General features: G+C 44.9%; 1 protein-coding gene across 1 annotated transcript in view; it reads left to right on the top strand.

Moving 5' to 3' along the window:
* Positions 1-7286: 7286 nt before the first annotated feature.
* The window catches only part of epha4l (eph receptor A4, like), a 100790-nt gene continuing 97487 nt past the window's right edge, over positions 7287-10589 (top strand). Inside the window, exons 1-3 of the mRNA XM_054742968.2 lie at positions 7287-7487; positions 7662-7961; positions 9075-9142. Of these exons, the coding sequence (XP_054598943.2) occupies positions 7862-7961; positions 9075-9142 (168 nt within the window). The 5' untranslated portion in view covers positions 7287-7487; positions 7662-7861. The remainder of the gene's footprint in view (positions 7488-7661; positions 7962-9074; positions 9143-10589) is intronic.

The raw sequence follows: 10589 nt of genomic DNA, 5'->3' as shown, positions 1-10589 counted from the left end.
GCGACGCCTCTGAAATGGGTCAAGTTCGACATTTTTGGGGAAGGAAAGACAGGAAATCGGACGCGGAAATGGAGAGAAGCTACAGAGATTTTCAGAATAAAGAACGTACTGCCTTCCGGTTGCTTTACTTTTAAAAAAGGTTACTAACTGTGCGGCCCCGTGAGAAGTTATCACCTAGCTAGCGGTCTCCTTTGTTTTTCAGGTCCATATTGGCGATTATAAAATGGACAGAACATAAAACACAAACCATGTTGTAGTTTTCTCCTGCTTGTTGTTGTGTTTACTGACGAAGTCACTCGTGTGACTTCGTGCTCTGTCGGTGACAGCTGCTCCCCTGCTGCTTCGCGTCTCGTGGGAAGGGCCAAGCACCAGCTTACGCGAGCAAGACGTGCTGCTGCAGTAACGTGCTGCTAACGGCTCCCATGGAAACCCGGGGTCAGACAGAAAAAGCCACGCCAAAATAAGTTTAGGAAGCCCACTAAGAATCGTAATAAAAGCATTTAAAATAAACACCATACACAGTTGAGGAAATGTTGGTTTAAGTACCTGATATGAAGTGGTCGCTGCATAAGCGAAAACCTTTACTCTCGGGATCCCACAGCTTCATTTTAGCCCGGTCACTAGCGCGTTTTATTACAATCTTCCAACGTTTGCGGCGCTCCGGATCTTGGGGAATCCTGTAGATGGCTCATTCCTTATGTCGTCCGTGTCTGTTCTGCATCCTGGGGCACAACAGGAATCTACCATATTTCCTGTCTGATTGAGTTTTCTGTCAATAACAAATAGTCCAGCTGCCGGCTTCTACCTGAAAAGATGGCGCCGTTTCGATTTGAACTGTTGCATGCTGGGAGAAGTGACGTCAACTCCCGGAGCTCTATAGTAACCCGTAATAAAGATATGAAACAGAAAGAACAAGGAGTCATTACAATATTTTTAAAAAAATAACAAAAATGCATAGGTGTGGCGGCTTTTATTTTGCTGTGGCAGTGCGACACAATCAATATGTGAAGACTTTTATTTTGACAAACATAGTTGGGAAAATGAAGTATTTTGATGCCTATTCTGATTGGTTAGTGAAAAGTTACAGTAACCCCCATTAAGGCATTTCTGTAGCCCGAGCAGAAACTCCCCACGGTTGGCTCGACACAGACGTGTGTGTGTGTGTGTGTGTGTGTGTGTGTGTGTGTGTGTGTGTGTGTGTGTGTGTGTGTGTGTAATGAAACAGGGGAAGTGGAGGACCATATTACATTTCATTTCCATGCTGGAGCATGACAAAGGGCCCGGGACCAATTTCACCCAAATGGTTTTGAAAACTGGAAACAAACTCTGGAGACTGGGAGAACTGAAATCTGTATGCTGCTTGAGGAGGAACCTTTCAAAATCTTGACTAATCTTAATCTTAACATCTTGATGGACATTTATTCCTCCCGCTGTCTCAGTAGGGCAGCAAACATCATCAAGGACAGCTCCCACCCTGGCTTCAACATGTTCAGACTGCTTCCCTCAGGGAAGCGCTACAGGTGCATTAATACAAAAATCCACAGACTCAAAAACAGTTTCTTCCCCAAAGCAATAACCACCCTGAACTCACACATGCAAAGATAACACAGCCCCCCACTCCGCCACTATCTATTGATACCAAATTCCATGTGCAATAATTGTATATACATAACATTACTGTCCATATGTACATAGTGCTGCAGAACTGTACCCCCCCCCCCCAAGTATGTTTGTTTTACACTGAGATGCTCTGTATCTCAGTTTACACCTGTATAGTGACAATAAAGGCATTCTATTCTATTCTATTCTATTCTATTCACAAAGGTTCTAAACAAAAATGCTAATTAAAAACAAACCAGTGAAGAACAGCATCTACCCAGCATGGGTGTGCATGTGCGTGTGTGTGTGTGTGTGTGTGTGTGTGTGTGTGTGTGTGTGTGTGTGTGTGTGTGTGTGTGTGTGTGTGTGTGTGTGTGTGTGTGTGTGTGTGCGTGTGTGAATGAAGTCATGCGTGAGCAGTAAATCCTGCCCACTAGATCTGATCTCATCACTGACAGTGTGGATCAGAGCTGCACTCCTGCTGCTTCTTTGATCTCTCCCCTCCCTTCTGGACTCCTCTGACTGTCTCTCAGTTTGAACTCCTGGGATTCTGTTGCTGATTGCTGGACTCAGCGAACACCACATGAGGCCAGGCTTTTGAATGCTTTGGGCCGCGCCTGTAGCCGGGGGCTGAGGACACTTGTTTGGAACAAAAGTCCAAACTACACCCAGGTAGGTTGGAGAAACAGAAGGTGTGGACGGTCAATTAATGTGTGGTGCACTCCTTTATGACATGATGCACAAAGGGGACAAGTGTCAGTTTCTGATATGTGATGAATTGATTTGTTGAAATTCCCCTTCTCATTTATTTCGAGCTAAAGGCTATCCTGAAGCATGTTTCTGTGTAAAAGGTTATGAATAATACTGTCTTACTTGTTGTTGGTGGAAGAAAAAGCTTTATCCATAACAGCTAGCCCAAGCACAGCCATTACTCAAATCTAGCAACCCTCTCACAACAACACCAATGACCATTATGTCACCTCCAGTTTCACATTATTTACATAGAATTCTGTGATTATTTACATGTGTCAAGAGAACCAACTGCTCCTGTGAATCCAGAGGTCCAAACCTTAATTTTGCTGCAGAAACAAAGGTGCCAAAGTTTTGTTGGTGTGAAAGATTTGTAATGTCATGTCTGCAAAACTGCTTTAGATTTGCAGCTGTGTGAAGACGGCACCACCCTGCGTTCCAAACAAGACGAAGATACCAACATTCTGCTGAAAAAGCCAGTCAAAGCTCCTTCTCAAGCTTCCTCTGTCCGTGCTTGTGTTGGTCTAGAAACACTCTTTTTCATGTCAGTGTGCGGTCTTGATACTGGGATCAAATAGAAGACTATTGGTCTTCTGGTTCTTGTACGGCAGTCCTCCTCCTGCAGCTGCAGTCAGATCAGGGATGTTAACCCCTCAGCATCCAAACTGTACATGTCAAGTCAGTTGATAGAGAAAAGTGTAGTCGTTGTTAAAAGTACTTTAGTGTTAATTAATTACATGAAACAAATTAGTTGATGTCATAATTTTCTCTTGCGCAGTTCTACCTCCTCTCAGCTGGAGAAGGACTTCATGTTGACCCCAGCGGTCCCAAGAGCTTCATCAGAGACTCTCTGAGTCAAAAACACCATTAAAAGTGTAAAGCGACATCCCCCTCTATAGAACTATATATACAAAATAAAATGTCTCTTCACAATGTTCAACATAGGACCGATCCGGCTGGAGTCAATCAGAGTTCAAGTCAACGGAAGGAATCCAGAGTTGGCTCCTTATGGGTGTCGATTCGTTAAACAGACCCAGTCCAACCGCTGGATCTGTAGAATGATGTGATAGATTCATGGGAGGCTCGCCATTGGCTGGAATCACGGTTCAGCCTTGAGAGTAACCAGGACTGGAGTTTTATTCACTTCTCCTTCCATCCAGAGGAGATAAAAGAAAAGACTTGACCAAGAGAAAGCTTTCCACGAGAGAAGCAGGACAGAAAAGTGCTTCTCCCAAAAGAACAGAAGCTTTTCTCACTCTTTGCTCTCCTGATATTCTGCGACCTCGCTAAATCAGCAGATGAAACTTCCGGTTTCTGTCACAATACATTTCTGGGTTTTCCAAATAAAATTAACATTACATATATTTAAAAATGAAAAGAATAATGATGTCACTATTAAACAATATTAACCTTTTTTTCAGGCGGGTGACACCAGCTTTAATCCCTCACATGCAAACTAACAGAACAGCTGCTGCATCCATACCAACCCCATCATCTTCTGTTAACATTAGGAATGCTTATGTTGATATGATTACTTACCAGTATTTGGTCGGTACACCATTGACAGCTGATCTGGTTAACTGCCCTCCTGCAGGCCCAGTCTGCAGTTCTAGGGCAACTATTTGCTCCATTCTGGGCTCAAAGTGATAGAAAGCAGAAAATGCCAACCTGCAGAGGCTTTTTAGAATAGCACAGCCATTTAAAAATCTTTTTCAAGGAAAATTGCAGTGAAAAAAACACGTCAGAGATGATTCTAGCTCTGCACACAAAGTAGAAAGTTAGTTTCCTTCCTTCAGAGGAGATAACTTGTATCTTGTGTTTAATAAAACCTGTAATTTCCAAATTTATCACCAGCAAACCAGACCAGTGAATAAATGAGCTTCTCTCTTTCTCTGTATGTGTGTGTGTGTGTGTGTGTGTGTGTGTGTGTGTGTGTGTGTGTGTGTGCTTGTTCATTCAAGCAAAAGATTTGGAGCTGGTGTGTGATTGGCACACAATGCAGATGTGTGGGTAGTGGATGCCATCTGGAAAAAGCAGAGTGGGTTTATAAAGGGAGGGAAATGGGAGGGGGGAGGTTCCTCTGCTGCTCCCCTGTAAAAAGCCCCGATCTGACAGGCAAATAAAAGAAACGATGGGAGTGTAATAAATCAAAACCAATCTGTCTAAAGCACGGGGAGAAAAGAGACACCGCCCTCCCACCAGCACCATCATTCATCGCCGCTGCAGACGTTGCTACCAGGGACTGGGTGGGATTAAAAACAACTTTCCTCGTGACGTTTTCAGATGATCGAACTTGGGCTGAAGCAGAAATGTGTCAATGCTCAGGGCCAGTTTAGCAACCTTTGTCAGGAGGCAGATACTTTGTGTCCTCCATTGATTTTTACTTTATTTTTTATTGAACCAGGAATAAAATCCCATTGAGATTAAAAACCTGTTTTTCAAGGGAGACCTGGTCAACATGGGCAGTGGCAAGCATCAGACGAAAGTTACACAGTTATGAAAACAACACCAAATCTAGTAAAAGTAGTTAAAATCAACAAAATGGTACAAGCAATCCATACATGTCATAGAGTTAGCCTCAGGACTGAGATTTGAAAACGTGTCCTGCAGTGGGCCTGCAGCTGACTCAAGCTGAGGGTGTTGATGGACAAAGGAAGGATGAGGCACATCCCTCCTACATGAATGACACAAGGAGGACTTTCTAAACACCAGCTCCATCCATCCCAGTCTTCATAGGTACACTGCCACATGCGTGCTGCATACACACACATTTCTCAGACATCCATCCCTGCTTGTCAGTCTACAGGCATACAGGTGGTACACCCTGGGCAGAGAGCCAGTCCATCACAGAGCAACACAGACACACACACACACACACACACACACACACACACACACACACACACACACACACACACACACACACACACACACACACACACACACACACACACACACACACACACACACACACACACACCTAAAGATAACTTAGACAGACCACTTAACCTGACAGTCATGTTTTTGGCCTTTGGGAGTACCCGGAGAGAACCCACACTTGAACAGGGAGAACATGCAGTGAGACCCCAGGCTGGTGTTTGAACCTGGGACCTTCTTGCTGAAGGCGACAGTGCTAACCACTGTACCTCCGTCCTGTGTGCAAAAAAAAAACTAGAAAATGATTTTGGAATAAAATATTTTGAAAGGATGCATTTGTGCATAACGCCACTCACAGAGGGCTAGTCAGACACCTGTTGAGTGTGCAGAAATGATCTCACACTAACACAACAGTCTGATCTGATTGCTTTTGAGGTTAGATATAAATGCATACACGTCTAACGTTTACATTAGAGATACACCGATATGAAATTTTTGGGCCGATACCGATATGCTTACATTAATGCTTCTAAAATCCGCAGACTTTGTATAGAATGAAAAGAATTAAAGCTGTGTACACACACCACACACATTTACGCTTCTGAGATGATTACAAACACCGTCACACGACTAAACAATTACACATAACCCCCCTCACCCTCTGAAACAGATAAACAAATGGAAATAAAATCGGTTGTTATTATCGGCCCCAGTTTTATTTATCGGCCCGATACTATATGTTAAAAAATGACTGACACCAGCCGACACCGATATATTGTGCATCCCCAGTTTAGATGGCTACATTCATGAGACAAAACTCAAATGGTACCAGCTGATGCTGTAGATCTGTGCTTGTGCTCACTGGCAGCTGATGCAGAACGCCCTGCCTGCCCACGCAGAGACCGTCTCCTGCCAACTGCAGCAATGGGCCCATCTCATCTCATGGGAGAGCGGCGGCGACCTGTGTGGGAGGACATGAAAGCAGGAGCGCACCCAGAACAAAGCCTCAAACCTGGACACAGCTGGCTGTTCTCAGATGCGAACAATGTGGTCTTTGTTGGGAGGAAACTGCAGAAGCAGCATCGATGCCTGCATGTTATTGGCTGCAGCAGAAGACCAAACGCCTGCTCTCTGATGGAGGTGGTTTTACCATCAGGCACGTAGGTCTGAACATACTGAGCGCTTCATGATTACCTCGTGCATTTGCAGAAGGGAATTTAGCTGTCTGTTAATTGTGTTAAATATGTTTTTTTTACTAAAAAGGTCAATTTAATGTCAAAATTAGAATACATTAATTCAGCCCCCATCTGAAGCAATTCCATACATGTCTAACTGCTGAGATGTCTCCCCAGCCTTGTCAACAGGGGCGATTCATCACCAAATCAAACAAACCAGCTGTGTTCATTATTTAAAACATGCAGGAAATGTGCTGGATCCAGACTGCAGTGACTAGTACGTCAGCTCCGCTTTACTCAGTCCAACAGGTGTCTGCTGCCACTCTGAAGTTGCAAATGCAATATTGTGGCCACAGAGGGCTTTTGAGGATCTTAGTGACATTTCATTAACTCTGTAAAGGGTCATTTTAGCACATAGTGGCTCAAGAAAATGGCTTAAAAATATGAAGAAGTTGCATAGTGTGGCTTTCTTAAAACACACTTTCAGTCATGACCCTAACAACATGCATGTGTGTGTGTGCGTGTGCTTTATGCCTAACAGTGAACATTTCAATCACGAAATTTTTGTGGATGAAATCTGCACTGAAAAAAAATGGAACAAAAAAGAACAGAGAGAGAGAGAGAGAGAGAGAGAGAGAGAGAGAGAGAGAGAGAGAGAGAGAGAGAGAGAGAGAGAGAGAGAGAGAGAGAGAGAGAGAGAGAGAGAGAGAGAGAGAATGGAACCCAGTGACAATAATCCGACACGAGCCCATCCTTCCACAACCACTGGTGACTTCTGAAGGCGCATTACTGTCTGACGTTGGGGAGGTCACGGCGCAGCCGCCGCCAGGGGGCGCTGCTGAGCTGATAAGGTGGCTGCAGACAGGACGTGTACAATCCGCGCACAGCTCAACAAGCTTCACTTCACTCTTCCACCGAGTGGTTGATGGCAGCCTTGATTGTTCATTTAGAATGCCGGATGCGTTTTGTTCATTAAACAAAGTGCGCGCGCGCGTGTTTCCAGGTTGTTTTCACAGGACAGAAACAAGATCAAAGTGCAGAAGTTTATTTTTGGAATCTCTGGGTGAATCAGAGTTTGCGCTGCAGGTTGGTCTCATTAGGTACTCTCTCTCTCTCTCTCTCTCTCTCTCTCTCTCTCTCTCTCTCTCTCTCTCTCTCCCTCTCTCTCTCTGTGCTGCTGCTGGCTGAGGGGGTGGCGGTGTGGGAGCGTGCAGCGGGGCCAGTTAATGATTATTTGCACGCTGCTCCTCTGTCCCTCAGGTCCGGACTGACGGGGGTGCGCGTCAGACCACACATACCCGCCTTCTGACCGGAGCGCTCGCTTCGTCTCTGTCCAGCCGTCCGCTTTAAACCCGGATTCCACTTGGACGGACGAGAGAGAGGGAGAGAGAGAGGGAGAGAGAGAGGGACCAAAGAGAAGACGAGCACAAGAAGCAAGGAAAAGCGGAGTAGCGACGCAAATGGCACTCATGGCAGGAATCTGGTTTACGGTCTCCTTTCTGGTTTCTGGAGTTTCAGCACTTCTTGGTTCCTCTGCTCGGATTTACCCCCAAAATGAAGGTAAGGCTGGAGGACGGAGCCGGCGCGGACTTCTTCATCCCCGCTCAGTCTCAGAGTCTGGCTCAGCCGGGGCCCCCGACTCGCGTCTGAGTGAAACACCAGAAAAGAGCGACTCGCTTTTACGCAGCAGTCTGGTTTGCTTGTTTTGGATAATACTATGAGAAGTCCGAGCGCGCGCTCGGATCGGTCCAGCTGCACGGAGCCTGGACGCACAGCTACTTGTCGGTTGTTATCGGAACCAAAGTGGAGCTAAAAGGGGCGCAAATGTGACTAGCTGCAAACCAAAAAGCAAACATTTCACCAGAGAAGTAAAATAAAGTAAATTTGGTGAAAGACTCGCATGGATCAGCCGTAGCAGGCTCGCGCTGGTGCTTTAAATTCTCCAGAGTTGGACCTGCGCTTCCAGCAGAAACGATTCACTCCAGTCAGAAACTTGTTGTGATTTTATGTTCACGAAAAAGGCCAAACTGTGTTTTTTCCACTCTCCGCGGATCAGAGCGGGTTTTCGCTCTGCTGAACGATTATCAGAAAACCAACATATTATGTAGGCGCGTCTCCTCTCCATCAGTCCCGGTGTCGGTACAGCCGCGTCCGAGAACACAAACACGCGCATAATTAATTCTATTTATAAAATGATGGAAATCGGTTTAAACGAGGCTCGTTTATTTAATAACACGTTCTGCAATTATTCGGAGGTTGTTAAAAATAATTCGTCTGCTAATGAAAGGTTTTACGCACCGGTTATTTTTTAATGGACCCCTTCTGTTGCATTTAGGTCCAAATTTGTTCCAAAGGATGTTAAAGCCTCAATATATTTATGTATTTATTTACTTATTTATTCATTAATTTGTGTATTTGTTTACTTAATTATATTTGAAAACTTTAAGCTCAGAGTCCACATTAAAGCCGCCGGACAGCAAAAGGAGAAATCCTGCTCGGACAAAGGAAGGTGTTTGGCAGTCAGAATAAATCCACATAAAAGAAAAAAAGCAGGAAAACGTTCATCTGCAGATAAACGACGTGGCACATTTTATATAGATTGGGGCTGGTTGGGTCATGAAGGTGTTGCTGCACGGACAGTCTGAGACTCTTCTGTCGCTTTTCTGTTTTCAGTCACGTTGCTGGACTCCAGATCTGTTCAGGGGGAGCTGGGATGGGTCGCGAGCCCGACCGAAGGAGGGGTGAGTACCGCAAAGATGAGATCTAGGAAGAAAGACTCGGTGTCCTCCTGTGGTGTTAAACTGCCCAGATGTCCGTTAGTTTATCAGGCTTGAACACAAAAGCGTCCGGAAGAGCAATGATCAGCATCAGGATGCAAACTAAACCTGTAGCTACGGGCAATAAAATCTTTAGCTGCAAATTAAAACGTGACATTTTTATTAACAGATCTAAAAAATGTTGGACAAGCTTTGCAACTGTTTCTTAAAAATGAAGCATTTCCCTCTCTAATATTTTTGTCATCATCAGATCAGAACTCAGATGGAAGAAGTCCAGTTTTCAGGAGTTAAACGTATTTAATTATGACTGCAGTCATAATTAAATAACTTTCAGTTTATAGTACCTTGCTGTATTTTCATAAACTACAGTAGCAAACTGTAAACTAATTACCACGTGACTTCAAACTCTCATGGTGCAATGCAAATTACAGTTAACTGTAGAAATTGTTTTACAGCGTAGTACATAAGATATGTGGTAAATTACTGTAGAAATTACAGCCGCGTCTAACAGTGTGTCATCACACCAGCCAATGGAGCGAAATATCTAAAGTTCCTTTAAATGAAATGATTTTCCTACCGGAATGCTGTGGGAGGTTTCTAACCTTTACTAATGTGCATTTAGGATTTTCTACTTCGCTACTCTACTGTGTGACCCTGTGGAACACCTGCGAGGCCCTGCGAAGGCCCAGCGTCCACTTTGAGAACCCTATAGCTCTGTTGGTACCCTTCGTCCCGACCCCTGCCCCCTCCCTCCTCGCTCCCCTTCCTCTAACCACTCTGTAATGGTCAGATGTGGAGGCTGATACTGCAGCGGGCGTCAGGTTTCCTGAATAGATGGTGGATTGAATCAGTCTTTGTGGAGAAACTTTATATCCGCCATTCAGCTGAGCAGGGAGAGGGGAACTTGGCAGCCGACGGCGGCTCGTCTAGAATGGATGAATGCAGGAGGGACGCAGCTCAGGCCTCAGCTCTGTGGCTGCAGGACCACTAGAGCTCACAGATACTCCTGAAAACCAGCCGAGTGTGGTCCTGCTGCTAAAGGCAACTCATCCAGTTTGGTTTTAAGACTCGGTTTCTGCCCCTAGTTATCATAAAACAGCATCAAATGAAACAGTAATACTACAAAGAATTATACAACATTTTGGAAGCCCTCCTTTATTTTGACGTGCCTCCAAAAAGACGCACGCTTCCATCTCTTCTGAAGACTAAACGTCTCGTGGTGTTTTACAAAGTGAACACAGAAAAACACGTGTAGGAAAACAGACTTCCGTTATTTTCAGGTCAGCACGCTCTGTGTCGTTCCTGCAGATGGGTCTATTTCTGCATGTTGACACATTTTAATGTGTTTACGTTCCCCAGCTGGCAGGTCTGCTGGTTCATGCTGCCACTGGTGCAGCCTAATGTGACTCCA

Source organism: Nothobranchius furzeri, chromosome 13 (assembly GCF_043380555.1).
Source record: "Nothobranchius furzeri strain GRZ-AD chromosome 13, NfurGRZ-RIMD1, whole genome shotgun sequence".
NCBI classification, from domain to species: domain Eukaryota; kingdom Metazoa; phylum Chordata; class Actinopteri; order Cyprinodontiformes; family Nothobranchiidae; genus Nothobranchius; species Nothobranchius furzeri.
This window is presented reverse-complemented; position numbering and strand designations above follow the sequence as displayed.